This window comes from Monomorium pharaonis, chromosome 6 (assembly GCF_013373865.1).
Source record: "Monomorium pharaonis isolate MP-MQ-018 chromosome 6, ASM1337386v2, whole genome shotgun sequence".
Taxonomy (NCBI): domain Eukaryota; kingdom Metazoa; phylum Arthropoda; class Insecta; order Hymenoptera; family Formicidae; genus Monomorium; species Monomorium pharaonis.
Genome location: NC_050472.1, coordinates 24,082,196 through 24,098,695, shown reverse-complemented (window position 1 = coordinate 24,098,695; position 16,500 = coordinate 24,082,196). Strand labels below are relative to the sequence as shown.

At 45.9% G+C, this 16,500-nt stretch overlaps 1 protein-coding gene across 13 annotated transcripts in view; it reads right to left on the bottom strand.

Annotated features, from left to right (window-relative positions):
* LOC105838852 (ephrin type-B receptor 1) overlaps positions 1 to 16,500 on the bottom strand; it is a 90,475-nt gene that overhangs the window by 27,242 nt on the left and 46,733 nt on the right. For all 13 annotated transcript variants that reach the window (XM_036288929.1, XM_036288931.1, XM_036288930.1 and 10 more), the window contains exon 3: positions 8,327 to 8,406. In XM_036288929.1, coding sequence (XP_036144822.1) covers positions 8,327 to 8,406 — 80 coding nt within the window. The remainder of the gene's footprint in view (positions 1 to 8,326; positions 8,407 to 16,500) is intronic.

Sequence of the window (16,500 nt, the reverse complement as noted above, 5' to 3'; positions counted from 1 at the left end):
GGTGACGAAGGCAGCAACGCGACAGGAATTCCATCTCTCCGTTGCCAACGCTCATGTTATCAGAACGTTTGGCTGCTACGTGCTTGATTGCAGTGAAAAATGTATTGGATGCATATTCTCGTAAAAAAAATTAAACAATGTTATATATGACTCTTTAAATTAATCATCGACATAGTGACATTAAGTCAGTTGTCGAAACAAATTATCTTCTTATTTTGTCACTGGATGAACGTATTTCTTAATGAGTAATATTTCAAATAAATTATCGTTATCATATATAATATATATTACCCCTTACATTACCTTTCGCACGGAAGCTTTTTTCTGCGTTGAAGGGGAGTTCATCGATGCCATTTTTTTTACTTTACATCGAGGAGTGCGCTCGATGCCGCGTTTCGCGTGTGCACATATGAAGAAATTTACGAGGCGAATTCCAGAAGGCTCACGATTCTCGACGCGGCTCTGGATAAATAGCTCTCAAACGCCGAGAATGGTAGCCGCCGGTAGTAGCCGACAAATAATTGGATTGGCTTCCGTATAATTAGTACGCGGGATTTAACGAACGTGAAAAACGCGCGTTTGGCTCCGGGAAGTCATACGCAAGTAGAGTTTATTACGCGTCGTTCCACCCTTTGTACTTCGATCAATTTTCTCTAATTAGGATTATATTGAACGATTAGTTTCCTTCTTCCGTACGAACGGGGTGTACTTGAACCAGCTGCTCCGCGTTCGAAATTATTAATTTTTAATAATGTCTGGATCTTTTTATTAGATACATGGAAAAATACGCGCATCAATGCTCATCCGAGCGTTCTTAATAATTAATCCAGAAATGCTTAACAACTGTTTCGCAAAGAAACTGGACTTTACGACTTGCGCATCAATTCAGCTTAACGACTAATCTTACATTGCGTGATAAGTGAACGGAGGCAAATTTTCTTAAACTATTTGACGGGTAGTTAACAAGAAGTAAACAGAGAGAGAGAGAGAGAGAGCATGGACAAAAATAAATCTTTTATGATGTGGTTCACTGGATATGAAATTTTATGATTCTCGCTCTTTATCTTATCAAATTACACGCAGATCATATATCTCTTGTTCAACTATATTGCAGCGTGACCTTAATTCCTCATAAATAAATCGTATTATCGATATCTGTAACTTGCCTTAATTCTTATAAGTGAACCACATTCCTATGTAAAATATAGATTCAAGCAAATTATATATTATATTAGATACTATATATAACTCGATAAACTTCAATTGTGTTAAAAATGATTAATTACAAATTCTTTTGCAGCCTTTTGATAATTACGCGAATTATTTGGTTTTAAATGTTTTGAGATTGTCTTGAAAGGACATCGCGAGTGAGAAAAAAGCAATAAGAATCTATCATTGTCTATAACTTTTATAAAATATGCTGCCGAGTAGCGCAATTAAGGGACCCCGGGCGATTTGTTTCTGCGCCGCGGAGACTCGATGAGAAATCTGTAATCGATACTTTTCGTTCGTTTGCGTGAGCTTCGCCTGCATGCAAAAGAGGTTCCTTGATTATACGGGGTGGTCCCGATGCGCGCGGCCCTAGTGACACTTTACAAGGCGGTGCGCGGCCGTTTTGCAATTCGAGAACTCGCCGGCACGTTTCCGTGAGAACGAGTTTTACTATTTCCCGCGCGTTACTCGCGCGTTCAATACTCTCCACGTTAAGCGTATATGTATGTGTGTTTGTGTGAGGCGATCGTTTTAAGAATCAAAGACATATTTCTCCTTTCAGATCACGTCGTACTGATGCATGCATAACGTTTCGCAGGCACATAGATACCACGATAAAAACACAGCGTTGGACTGTAAGTTTCCGTAATAATTAATAACAAAAATGAGAGTCTGGCTTTTGCCATTGAATACGATCGAATTGCTAATATGGAATGGAATTTCGAGCCCGTAGTACGGGTTCTCGCCACTTGGAATCCGATATCAGAAACGTGATTCTATCAACGCGCGCAGCTATGTTGATAAAAGAGATGATTCACCGAAGAACGACAAATCACCTATCATACGTTCGACCGCTTTCTTCGTTATCACTCGCGCGACGGCGCGGCGACATAGGACGATAAATCGAGGTGAAAGGGAACATTGAGGCACGTCTACTCGGAAGAAACGGAAATGCGATTGCATTAGCGCGAAACCGGGGTCTCGATTGATGAAATCGTTTTCGTACACACATGCGTTTCTCGTTACGAGACGCAAGGTATGCAATCTAAGGGAGGGGAAGAGGGAGAGATACGTGCGACAAGTGTGTCTTAAATTTCCGTTTGAGATGATAAGTTGCTTCGACCGAGACACAGGAGAACTCTGCCTCTCCTTTCTAATCACCAATCAGATATAAACGAGCGATGGAAGGAGGAAGAAGAAGAAGTAGAAGAAGAAGAAGAAGCGGTTAGGCGAGAAAGGCTTAAGGAAATCCAAACGGGTGGCGTCACCCGCGATAAGACCGGGTTTTTAAATAATCAATCCCGCGTGCAGTCAATCTCTCCGTGAATCGTGCCCAATCGGACGGTAGATGAAGATGTTTTTTTAAATACCCATAGACGTGGGTCATAATGTCGATGCCGGGCGCGGCCCGATGGATTTTCACGACAAGCCCGCCGCCGAGATCGAGGGAGAAATAAATCGAGGTGTGCTGCTTATCTGGCTAATAAATATTCAGCTAATAGTCAGTTAGTCTATTCCAGATACGGCCCGAAAAGTAACCCGATATTTATTATTGCCACTCGACGTCGTGGAATGCTCGCAGCTGTGCGTCGACTTTTACGTGCTCTTCGCACACGCACCCGACATGCTCACGTACGTTCGTTCTTTCCGCATACACATTTAATTGTCTACAAGATACAAAATACAGATACGCGTATACAACGTTCTAATGCCTGTTATACCAATTTCTGTATCGTCAAGAAATGTTACGACGAAAAAGAGGACTGGGAAGAGCTAATTGCTTCGAGCGTCTCGTAAAAATTATGTTACGCGTATGTCGTGTTCACATTGACGGTGATTACGGGTTCTCTCAGGCGTCGTGTCGCGTTCTGCGAAGGCGGTTTTCTGAGCATCCGAGTCCCCGAAGAAGACACGGCTACCCGAGTCGCATATCACTATGTGAATTTCGCATTCGAGGAGCGCATTTAGATGCAGATACGGGCGCGGTTAAATAGCCTGAGCCATGGTGAGAGAGAAAGAGAGAAAAAAGAGAGAGAGAGAGGAGGGGGGGAGGCGACGATGAGAAGAGGGAGCGGTAAGAAGCGGTAAGAGGAGAGATAAAAGAAGAACGGGAGAAGAGAAGACGGCTACCGGCGAGGGAGACGACGTGAAGAGGTGAAAGACGAGGACGGATAAAGATGAAGGAAGCGGAAGATGAAACGATGAGATAGAAGCCTGAGTACCACGTGCGAACCGTGGCGGGCAGGTCTTTTCGCCGGAACTGCGACCGCCATCAGCCACGTTTCATCAGCTGTGGACTGATCTCGGCTACCATGAGCAGCGTCCAATGGGAACGGGATAGCGAGAGAATGTTCCTTTTTTCGGCAGGCGAGTTCCCGAATATCTTGGATAAAGGTGAATTGCTGTTCGTCGAAAATCGATGACTACCATTATTATTGTATCGCGGAAGTTTCGCTATGAGGTTCACTGAACTCCATATCGTATGCATAACGCAGATCGCTTATGTAACACGTATATGTAATACAATTATATAACCGTAAGTTGTCAATTCGATGACACCGATTCGAAATTGCGGATAATATTTTAGGCGTGCAAATTTTGTTAAAAATTTTCAATAGATTTTTCCCGGGCGAGATAAAATCGACGCATCGGCAGTTTCCGAATTACAATCGATCGAGATTGAGCTGAGGATCGTCGGGAATTAAGCTTGAAATTAAGATTATCGGCCCTTTCTATCTTCATAGAGATAAATCTTTCGGCGCGTACCTATTTGAAACCTATTACCAATGTATTTTCTCCCGGTGTCCTCGGAAATCCTTCGACGATGCTTGTACGCGCGCCTTCGGGTCTTCAATAATTTACTTTTAATGAGACATTACATATAAAAGTACACACAGATCAGTATTTTCCTAAATTTGTTCCTTTCTTGTTTATTAGACTTTCTAAATGTTGACTCTCTTCTCTCTTTTCCTCTCTCTCTCTCTCTCCATCTTTCTCCTACCGTTGCAATCGATCGTGGCATTTAGGAAACGAGCTGGGCTCGCAGTAGAACGACGATAAATTTTTTTGGATAAAAAGAACGGCGAGATCTCCCGGCGGAGAGCCACCAGCATTCGCCTTCGACTACGAACGACGGACGCTCGTGGAAGGAAGAGACCGTTACTCTCAATGGACCAATGGCCTCTGTGTGTTTCTCGCCTTCCCATTAAGCGTATGCGCGCGCGATCACATCGCATCCCGTTTTCCTATTCATAGAATAAATTTCGACGGAGCGCGCGAGACGAAAATCTATCCGATTTCAGAGTCGTTACCGGTAGAAATCCGACTCGACGATTGACCCCCCGCGGAAATATCGAGAGATATCGAAGCGTACGCGCCCGCTCTCGCTATATGGAAACAGCTAGACCGGAGAATGTTTCTCCATCCGTTGAATTCTCGGGGTCGCGCGACTTTATCGAATTTCAGTCGAAGTGCAAGTCGATATTCTCAAAGGGTGAACGAAACTTCTTCATTTCGACGGTCATGATCGGATTACGACTTCTTAAGCATGGAAATTAGCTTGAAGTAAAATGGCGAGAACGAAATCAAAGAGCGCCATCGTTAGTCTTTCCTAAGTAGATTGGAATTTCAACGGAAAGTTTCTCCCATTTTTTCTTTCGTTCTATTTTCCTCGAGATCCTACTTATCGATATTTCCTTATGGTATGGGTAAATTTTATGTACTTTTTGTAGATTAAGGCGAATAATATTTAATACGATTTCCTAAAAAGTCTAAATTACAGATATTTAGAAATTCTCTCGCTCTCTTTCTTTGACCTCCACGTCTTCTCTAGTTTGTACTAAAAATTAAGTTGAAAGCTCGGAACAGGATTTAAATCGACGCGAAGTAAGCTACGGGGTTAGGGGAGAAGGACGCTTAATTAATTCCAGTGGTACGTTTCTCCGCATCTTTTATCGGAAGTCGTCGTGGTCGGGGGGGCACCGAGATAGAATACATAATACAGCGATAAAGCATAGCGTAACTTTGGCCCTTTATGCGAGTTTTGACCCTCACCGCCAGCATCAAAGCATCTTTTCGCTCCGAGCGATTCTTGTTCTCCCTCCGCCGGCTTGTCCAAATACTCCGAGCTAATTCCGTTTACTTGTATATTAATAACCGTCCCGGATCATCCCGTTATCAGTTGTAAGGGCGCGTGCTTATCGTGTTCGCGATATTAATGCCGACCGGAGGAAGGGATTAAAACGATGACGGAAGAGAATCGACAAAGTGTGTGCGTTGCGATCGGCCTCAACTATGTGCCATTAAAATGTAAGTAATCCTTTGATCTCTGCGCTTATTGTTAATTAAGAATTATGAATTATGAAGATGCCTCTTGAATAAAATAGATGCATTTGTTGAGGGCAAAAGTGTGTTCAACTGGAAGTAATTTCGCACCCTTCTCCGCCGCAGTGAGTTTCGGATAAACTACGTGCGGCTAATTGGACCCGGATCTTCCCGGGAAAATTATTCATCCTCGGAAATAAATTTCCTGTCACGTATGATCGAGGGTAATGGCGTGTGCGTGAGAGGGCCGTCGCGGCGTGCTAATCCCTGCCCTGAGAAAACTGATTAGGGCAGAGTCCCTCGTGAGAACACTCTCGTTTTTATCAGTCTTGCTTTCGCGGGCGACGCGACTTCCTTCGCGAGAGGATCCGGTACGGGGAAGCCGGATCAGTCTGGACTAGCCTAAGAGGATTCTCCACTTTGGTTCGCGCGTAAGCGTCGACACATTCTTCGTGCCGTCGAGGGGAACCACGTGAAACGTGAATTCCTCTCGACCCCAGGAAATCGAACATCGTCCCCCGTCATCTACGACCGTCAGGCAATGGACAAATCTTGTCGTCCGTCCGATCGATCTGCGGAACGTGTAAGACGTGGAATTCCGAGTGAGCGGGCAGGCGGTCGGGCGCCCTGTCAGGATTGGAGCGAGGAAGATCGCCGATAAACAGAATTCGGGAAGACACGGAGTGTTTGAAAGGTCGATTTGGAGCTGGTATTATTAACGCGCGTTTTAACGCTAAACAGCTCGTCCGGCTGAGCTTTATTTGTCCAATGTGAAGACGTTCGCAGTGTCAATAGGCGACGAAAGTCATACGGATGCTAACACTTAACGCCCAAAAGTGCGCCGAGAATACCGGACCATTTGGGCTTCGGGAGGAACGTTAAAGGCTCGTAGGTGTAACTAATATCGCGGCCGTTTTTACGAGGAGCGCACGTGCGCTTGAGAGTCCACGAAAGGGAAAGAGAGAGAGAGAGAGAGAGGAAGGGAGAACGGCGTATTTGGACGTAGCATTTCCGACGAGCGAGATGGAATGGCCGAGGTGCAAAGTGAACTCGAGTGGTTCACGCGGAGGACGAAGCAGCGTTCTTTTTCGGATCATTCCCGAAAAAAAAAAAAAAAGAAAAAAGATCAGACTCCCGTACGTGGTCCGCCGCGGCGTAGCCATTCCTCTCTGCTCCGTTTCGTCCGGGGGCAGGCGCGTCGAACGTTTAGCACCCAGAAAAATCAACAGCAGCCTCAAAGAACCTTTTCAAACAGAGCGTTACGCCGGCCGATTAGCGACGCGACACTAACGATCGACGTCGCTAGAGAAAAAAGAGAGAAAGAGAGAGAGAGAGAGAAAAGGAGGACGAGCGCACGTGTATAACCGTCGTACTCGATCGTTTCACGATCGAGGGCAAAAAGAGCAGACTTTTCGATTGAGCAAACACAAATACAGAGTGAAAGGTATATGGCAATGGCAAGAGCTTCTACGATCTTGGTGACAGCATAGAGTTGTTAAATCCTCTTGAAAAGAGACTACCTTTTCCGTTAAACGGTGATATCCTGTACAAATATTACTAAGGTATCGAATTAACATTAGCAGAGAGCAAGTAATGTTAAAAAAGAATATAAAAAGATACAACCGAGAGCATAATAAAAGTTGCAATAAGGTTCGAAATGTCCGACCGGTCGCCAGAAAAATCGAAGCCACGAGATACCCGGCCCACACCCACGTAGGGTCACAGAGGAGGATGTCTCTCCCCCTCCCCGTGCGTCGAACTGCACTCTCGGTGCCTACGATGTTTAAATAAACACCGCGGGTCTCTCTCTCCTTTTCTGCCCCTCTCCCGGCCGCTCTTTTCGGCCGTGCCGGCGCGGTCGTATCACTAATTTGTCCGTTCAAACAAAAAGCAATTTGTTACCCGGTCGGACTGACTCACGAACCGAGCGGTGCATACGGCCCGGTCGTGAAGGAGGCGAACGGTGCTGGAGGAGAGAATCGGCAGAGGGAGAGAAAGAGAGAAGAAAGAAGAGGAGAAACCTAGAGAGAAAGAGAGAGGTGAAGGGGCTGATTTAAACCTGTCTGGCGGCCCGCTGCGCGCTTAACAACTGAAAAACAAACATGGCGCCGAGAGAGCGCATCGGCCAGCGGGGGCCCACGTATGTGCCGCGCACGTACCGAGACTATAAAGTGCTTCTGGTACCACCGGAACCCGGCCAGTCGAGTTCCAAAAGATTTCTCTCCTCTCCGCGCAAGGGGGGAGGGAATAAAAAAATACAGAGAGAAGAAAATGTCGGGAAGTCCTGGAATTTTTTTCCGTCTATGTGCCCCTTTGTTGCGATCGCCGGAGGAGAGAAAGAGAAGTTCCCAAAAAGAAAGAGAGAGGGAAAGAGGGAGCTCTTGAATCGCGTGCAACGACCTCGCGAGAGAGCATTAATTTATGTTTGAGACATTTTTAATATTTCCCTTTGGCCGCGCGGAAGAAGATGCCGAGCGTGCGCGCGAGCGAGCGAGCGGAATTCCTACGTCGACGGGAATTTTCGTCGTGTTGCTGTGCTGGCACGTCGAATATTTCCATGGAAATTCGCGATATTTAAGAAATTGTTTTGGCCTTCCGTCGAGGGGTGGCGAATCTGATTTTACTTTCGGATTCTCGATGCTTTCATCGCTCGAGGAGTCGAGGAGTAGCGGCTATCGGAATGTACAGTTTTCCTTCGTATCGAAAAGAACAAAAGTTTTTTCCGTCAATATTTTAAGAAGAGTTTAACGCCTTCTATGTGTACGATGAAAATGAATTTCGATGTACTTACGCCAGGAGTGTTAGCTTGAGGCCCGAACGGATATCTCGTCCAGTCGAGTTTCTCCTCCGTTGTCGTGTCCAAGAGAATAACTGCAATCATAAAGAAAATACGATGTGAGTATGTGCGTGAGATGTCATCAGCAACTTATGTCACGACGATAAATAGATTTCCATCTCTATTTGCGTCTTTTTCTGTTTTCTTCCTAACTTCTAAGGCTTAAAAGTATTTTACAAAAAGCAGCAAAAACTTTAAAATAGTAACAATAACTTTTAAAAGTATTTAATTTCACTTTTTTTCACCTGTTTCACCTTATTTCGTGTAATACGTCTGTTTCAATTGTCTTATTTCACACAATCGCAAAGACACATCTAACAAATATAATAATTACACATCCCAATGCATCATATTTTGTCGTAAGAAATTTAAACTGTGGCTAGACTTGTTTAAAATCATCTTAAGACAAACAGTAAGTACGTGCTAAAGTCATTGTAAGGAAATAAATCTATTGAAGGGGGATGGAAGCACGTTTTTCCTCTCAAAATGGCGGTCGAGAGCAAAGGGTGAAAAAAATATCGTAGATGAATACCGCCAGAGGCAGAAGAGAGGAAGCGAAAAAGATATACGTAAGTTTGAAAAAAAAAAGATTTCGTTGTGTATCAGTACATTCGCGTAGAAATCAAGTTTCGCGCTCCGTCCTGCCTCGTCGTGGTAGAGGTGGCGGTGGTAGTGGTCGTATCGACCGGGTCTGGGCCGCCGCCAACCCTCGATTCTGCCCTCTCCTTTTCGTCGAAGAACCGTTCTTCCTTTCTTCGTCTCTCATCCACGCGCCCGCCACATTCCTCTCTTCTCCTCCGTTCGTTCTTTCTTCTTTTCGTCTCGCGTTTCTTTGTATCTTCACCACCCTCCTCTTTCTTTAGCCCTGACAACACGTCCTTCTTTCCTGCATCTGCCTTTCACCGTTCTGTTCTCCTGTTCTCTCTTTCTCTCTCTCTCTCATTCTGTCATAATCTCACTTTATTCTTCTTCCCGCTTTCCTCCATTTCGCGATATCCGCTTGAACTCGCATCGAACTCGACTAGCTGCGTCGCCAAACCTAACAATGATTGTCCTTATAGAGCTCTTATCTAGATATCGAGCCCTTGGCTTCCCAGAATGCAACACGCCCATTTACCCAATAGCGAATGGAATTTCGAAGATGAAAACGATTGCAAAATTCATTTTTATTTGTACTATTTTTTTTTGGACTCTTCTGCTCCCTTCGCGCATCTCCTCGTTCATCGATTTCCCATCCCGCCGATCGTTTCGGCAGAGGCACTCGCGCGAACTGCAATTATCCTCGCTGCATCCAAACCGATGCGGAGCAGAGTGTGAGCGACAGGTCGCGTGCTCGAAACAAAAACAAAAATTGTGCCGAATGTAACTTTGGAATTAATCTGGGACGAGGTTCCGGTCCAACAGAGACCTAAATAAATTTTTAGGCAATTCGAACCTAAATTGCAAAATAAAACTCCGCCCTCTGCGTTGCAGTGACAATTTGTATTTTCCGCCTAAACGAAGGAGTGTATCGTTACGAAACGTTCGTCGTTCCGCGGCATGCGCGATATATTTTGGAGATGAGTTTAGTAACAGCGGGCATTAATATCGCGAAGGGATACTCTGTTTTAAGCCGCGGGATCAGGTTGCTCTCTAAGCCGGGCCCCATTGTGAAGAGTATCTCGTAGAAGTGGAGTTTGCACACTGCAGCGTGCCGATCTAATTCGAGTGCTCTCGCGAAGAACTTCGGATATATAGGCACGCGCGCTTTCGCGCAACCGAATTCACCGGGGTAAGATCCGAGAGAGTTTGCCCCCTTCTATATACCGCTTCTATCGTTCCTAATACACTTCGCGAGAAAGCCTTTAGTAGATTGACCTCGGGATTATTCCCCGACGCCGGCGAGATTTACTCGACGAATATCCGCGACGGGCTCGATCCGCGGCTTGATAATCGCGTTTCTTCAAATTTGCATTTTAGACGGCGCCTCCGCGGACGTCACACATCGAACACGATATTTATTTCTCAAAGAACGTACGAGGAAATGTTAAGAAAGAATTACGGGATGACATACCTCCCGGATCGATCTGGCGTTACGTAGCGACACGAATGAACTTGAGCCACGTAAGGAAAAAAAGATATGTCCCCGTATAGAAACTATCTAGCGTTTATTCTGAAACGATTCCCAACCAATCTATATACGTATACATATAGCTATATTGCTGTACCAGCTGTGTAGAATAATTCCGGGATAAGATAACTATAGTCACCGCGCATAGATGACCGCGGAAAGAGACGCGCTAAAGTACTTCGTATTAATTTCGACGAGCGTGACTCGCGGCAACAATTTCAATCGAACTGTCATGACGTTTTAATAACTATCCAACCGTATCGCTGTAGCGGTTATTAACCGCGAGCTATTTTCCTCCCCGTTTAAAGGACGATAAAGATTGCATTTCCTTTTGTCAATTGTAATTTCAAGTCAATTTCACGTTATAAAAAACTGAGACGTGAAATACAAAAGAATTTAGAACGTCCCGTGAATCTTTACATATTTATTGTACATATATCATGCACGATATTTCCCTTACCCGCGGCTTTTGCCGCGACACACGTCTTTTAATACATCTTGATTTATGTATTTTGACTTTTATCCTTGGAGGGTCCATTTCAGGGCTAGCACATAAATTTCCGGACTTTGTTCGGCTAATGCTACATCGCGGAATTACGTCGCCACAGGCGCGTGGGGGCATCACGCGAGGGAAAGATAACGGTGCGGTCCAGAGGCTTCTAACGCCGGTCGACCGCGTATCTACGATGCGCGCGATCATCGGCGCGAAAAGAGAAAGTGCAGCCGCCCGCTGCCGTGGTGCGAGATGACGCGACGGCGGCGACCGTCACAAGCCGGTGCAGCCGTTACGTACCGTGCGTGCGACACGTGCATTATGCGCCTTCGTCGTTCGTCCGACACGTGTCACATGACGCGAGCGTGTGTGCCGTTGTGGAATGCCGAGAGGAGGAGCGGGCGAGAACGACAGAGAGAGAGAGGAACGGGGGGAAAAAAAGGTTCGTGGACGTGCTCCCCTGTCTCTCCCGTGACTCGGATCATAACCGAGGAAAATGCGATTACGTATGTTCGGTAAAAGCGGCTGCGGCTGAACGTACGGGAAAGAAAGGCACGCGTGTCGCGCGACGCCGATGATCTCTCGCGGACGACGCCGGCGAGACGTAACAGTTAACTTTGCAGGATGTTCCGCGGTCGCTGGACGTAAGTAACGCCGACGTTTAAGTACAGTCTACCGTACGTCGGATTACCTTCCATCATAATAAAAAAAATTCAGAATCATGTAGCGCTTATAGGAAAGTGATGAATGAACAATCGTTTTCTCAGTAGACGTTAAAGTTGGAATTATTTAAGTTTAACAATAACTTTCCTAGAAGCATATCCGATTGATTCTGAAGATCCTCCTCGCTACGGTGCACAGTTACTATTCCTTTCGAGAGCAAAGCAGCGAGGTCTGACGGTAGCTATACAATGTAACGAGATGCAAAGTGAAACTCTCCGATTTTAGGCTGACATCCGAGAGAAAACAAGTTCATCCTGCGAGAGCGTTTCCCCTTCGCCCGAATTTGACGCGATTGTGGATCGACAGCGACAAGCAGACAAGACAATCATACACGACTCGAGACAACTTCAACAGCCGTGGGTGGAAGGTAGAGGCCCAGGGTAGAGAGACGGGAGGTGAAAGGACACGGCGCAGGGCCCCTGTCTCGAATTACTATTCCCGCGTGTGTTTACCGACGAGAGGAAACCGACTTAACGGGCAGGTCGGTCGTCGTTTTCACGACGATACATCCTTCCTGCCTTTTGCTCCATCCTGTTCTCGCGCGCATTTCTGACTCGTCGTCGTTATGCGCGTTGTTTCCACAGGGTTGTACCCCAAAAGGGACAATTTGGCAATTAGAGTATTCTGCATAGAGTATTTCAACGCCATCTTGGCCCGATAAAAATTTTAGACCGCGCGCTATAACTTTAAATATTTTATCGTGAGATGTACGTTTGTTTTTCTCGTGAAAAATCAATTACTATAGAAGCCCCATCCTTAAAGTCAAGAAACGAGAAGCGAAGTTTGACAATCTGTTTGTTTCACTTTTCTTTCGTGCGATGGAACTTCTTATTTTTCCACGCTAAGTAACTTTTAATTACACAGAATTTTCATCACAGGGCGTCTAAAACTATTTCGGGGCGTCTCGTATGCGCACTCGCAACACGCACGGAACTTTCTCTGTAAATGTATGCGTATTTACGTGTGCGTGTATGTGTGTGCGTGCGTGTGCGTGTGTAACCGGTGTACAACGCGGTCCCGCGAGAGGTACCGAATTTAAATTTCAAATTTGGAGCGTGTCGCAGGGTGTGACGGTATGCATAGCGTTGCCCGCCGGCTCTAACTCACTCCACCGATGGTGCGTCTTCGACCCCTCTGTGTCCCTCCCTCCTTCCATCGTCCCTTGCCCTCGCCGCTCTCTGTGCGCGATCCCCCTCCCTTTCCCGAATCCACCCAGTACATATATCCAGCGGTTCCTCTTATTCCTTCCATTTATCTATCTATCTCGATTTTTCATATTATTCAAACGAGAGAGGAATCTGATCTTATCGATCGGCGAAAGGAGTCCCCGGTTATAAACGTTCTCATCTGAGACGTCGGTGTACGTCGGTATCCTGTGGACGTGCGCTACACGTACTTCCCTTCATACACGTGTTTTTGAGTTTTCGTTTCGGGGTCGACCCCTATTTTAACACAAATTTGTTTCGATACTATCTGCTAAGTTAAGCTGATTCGTCATGGTAAACCTAATATACGTCACACTTACCGAAAGTGAATAGAAACTATGTTACGGATGCAAATCTACTATTGAATGGTTTAACTTCGATTAGGTACAGTGGTGCGGTAATTAGTTAGCGTCAGATTTCAAACTGCTCGCGTAATCCACGACAACGAAACCCGACATAATCAATATGAGCTTAGCGCTTTAGCGCAGGCATCCAGCAAAATTGAAGCAAGTTTTATCGAATGCAAGTATAAACTTTTTTTGATTGCGGGAAATTTAAGAAGAACTTAAAAGGAAGAAAATTAAATGTACGTTAAGTTTTTTCATCTTTTAAAGAAATGTTTTAACGTCACGCAGACTAGACCTTTCGTAATTAAACTCAGGTAACTCATATCCGTTACATCGAGATTCGAAGGTCTTGTATTGAAGAAATACCGAAATTACGATTCTGACGTGTAGTGTCTCGATCGAAATGATCGCGTCAGTAGTTAACGAACCGAAAGAGACACCGCGAGGAGATCCTCCTCCCGCCTCTCTCTCTCTCTCTCTCTCTCTCATCTTCCAAGTCCAAACCTTCGAGGATCTATCGACCCTGAGTGATCGGCTCGGTCACCGACGTCCGCCGGTCAGCTTATCTCCCGTGGCTTCCAATCTAGCTTGCGCAAGGCGCTCTGTCTTTCTTTCCTTCTGTCCATCAGCCGTCGATCGATGCACAATGCATACCTCTAATCAGAGAGCGACTTGCGCGCCTGCTGGAAGAAATCATATGCTTTCTCGTGACGATAAATCAATAGTCGAGGTCGTCAGAAGGAGATGGATGAGTGACGTAACGGGGCCCGTTCTTTCCGGCCACGGTCCAGCCACGCATATAAAGGGGTCGAGCCCCCTCGTATACACCCGAAGAGACGCGCGATTGAATCGCGAGCGCGAGAGAGAACCTGTTGCCCGTCACGAGGACGATTAAGATTACGATTTCGTCTTCCGCACGCGCGCGCACGCACGCACGCATACGAGAGATCGGCGGGCCCGATCTCACGACGATATAATATCGTTACCGTTCCGCGGTTATCATTCACTGAAACCCACCCGCGGTGTCGGTTCCCGCTAATGCCCGACTCTCACGAGCGGCAACGAAGAGATTTCGTGTGCGCGCAGCTTCCAGGATCTCTCTCTCTCTCTCTCTCTCTCTTTCTTTCGGAGCGGAGCGAGGCTGCCGCCGGTTTCATCAAGATCGGCACGGACACGTAAACGCGAACAGGCGACGTTACGCTCGCCGTCCCTTGCGAGCGTTTCCCATCGTGCTCGCGCATCGAGGAAGTATTCCAGATTTTGATACCGTTATCCAGATTCCATCTTTATCCCGGGCGATTTGCATTTTGTACGTCGGAACGTCGGGCGAGGCCGCCTCGTATCTTGCCTCCATCTTCGCTCTGCGATTCTTAGGGTTTAACGAAATATCCAGTTGAAATGGTCGATCCATTCGATTGTGCCGCTCGATCGAATCCGACTGTTTACTGTATCTCTATGTGACTTCAACGACGATATATCGCGAAACGTTTAAAAATAGCTGCAACGTAAACCAATAAACGAAGCTATAAACTTAAAAAAAAAAAAAAAACTTGAAAATTAAAGAAGCCATTGTTTCTTTCATGATAAGTAAAATCTAAAAAAATTAAATCACAATTGGCTTTTTCCTTTTCTCACAATAAACTGTTGATCTAATGTTTCTCTTAAAACATCTTGATTGCTCGGTCGTTGGTCACAATCGCGGCACCAAACGGCTGCCCATCGGCGCCGACGGGTTGACGAGTTGAATTGCAAATCCGGATCGCGCGCGTCACATATACGCGGCGATCGATCAGCGGCGAGGGAGAGAGAAAGAGAGAAAGAACCGGAATGTGCGGATGATCCTCGCAAGCGAGGAAGTCACGTTTCAAAAAGCCCAAAGTGCGCTCGCTCGCCTAACTGCCGGCATATGCGACGGCTCGGCTCGCATTCGGTAGATGAACCGCGCGCGGTACAGACGAACGCGAGAATGGACGAGCGAAAGAAAACGAATGAGAATGAGAACGGCGCGACAGCGAGAGGAGGGAGAAAGAGAGAAGAGAGAGAGAGAAAGAGAGAGAAATGGACCCAAGAAGAGAGACCACCTACGTCTTACGACGCGCGCCCAGCGGATATTCAAGAGACGGCGTACGTTCGTTCCTCCACTTTATTTCGGCTCTAAAAATGCCGCTACGAAGCCCATCGTGACACGAGTGTCGCGCGACTCGTCTTTTTCCCGAATTGTCCTTTCTCTCTCCCGCTTTCTCATCTGGGTTCTCTTTTCTCCATCGTCGAGATCTTCCCCTCTCTCTCTCCTTCAGTCTCAAGTGACGCCTCCGTGCCTTTGCTTTAACAGCCTTCCAATTTGTCTCACAATCTCGCTCTGTCCCTCTTCTCTCTATCAATTATCTCTTTTCCTTGTCTCTCTTTCTGTCCTTCTCAATCGCCTCGATCGCCATCCATGTGCATCCCTTCTTCTGTACTGATGTATCGAATCATGTCCCAGGATGTCGTTGATTCATCGTGTGAGTTTCAATATGCTGCCCAATGGGAATCCCCAGTCTAATCCGTATTGTATAAAAGAGCTCCCAATAGAATCAACGTGCAGTTTGATATAAATATATCTGACAGCTTTCTTTCATGACGTTATCTATGAGATTCTGGTTCAAATAAAGTTATTATATAATAAATAAATTGCGGAAAAAAAAATCTGAATCTTGGATCAAAATCTTAGAAAGAAATAAAAAATAATTTTAATTTTTCCTTAAACATTAGTATGTATCTAATAATTATATATTTTTCTTTTTAAAAGGCTAGAATCTGATAAATGTTCAGAGATTAGAGGAACGTTACGTATCGTAATCACTGTACCTTGAACAATTAATGAAAAATTCAAATGTACGTAGAACCTTAGCGCACCATACATCAATTTTCATCTCGGAATTTATTTCTCAGTTTTATTTATCGCGTCGGATTTCGTCACTCCTTTCTACCGATCGCGCAAGTGGCTCTCTGAATTCGTAGACGAAATTACCCTTCTCGAATGATGAGCGAGCGAGGGGAAAAGTAACGTGGGGAAGGAAAAGGGAGAATATTCCCCGGGAGAATGAAAAAATATGAGGTGCTCGGTAACTTAACCCCCCAGTCTCCCGTCTCTGCGGGGTCCCGCAGACCTCCGGCTTCACCATCATGGGTCCGATTGGGCGGCATAAGAAAGACTACGGTGGCGGCGGGAAGGCAAAGGGGGTACGGATGCGACGCGATGGTAAACGTGG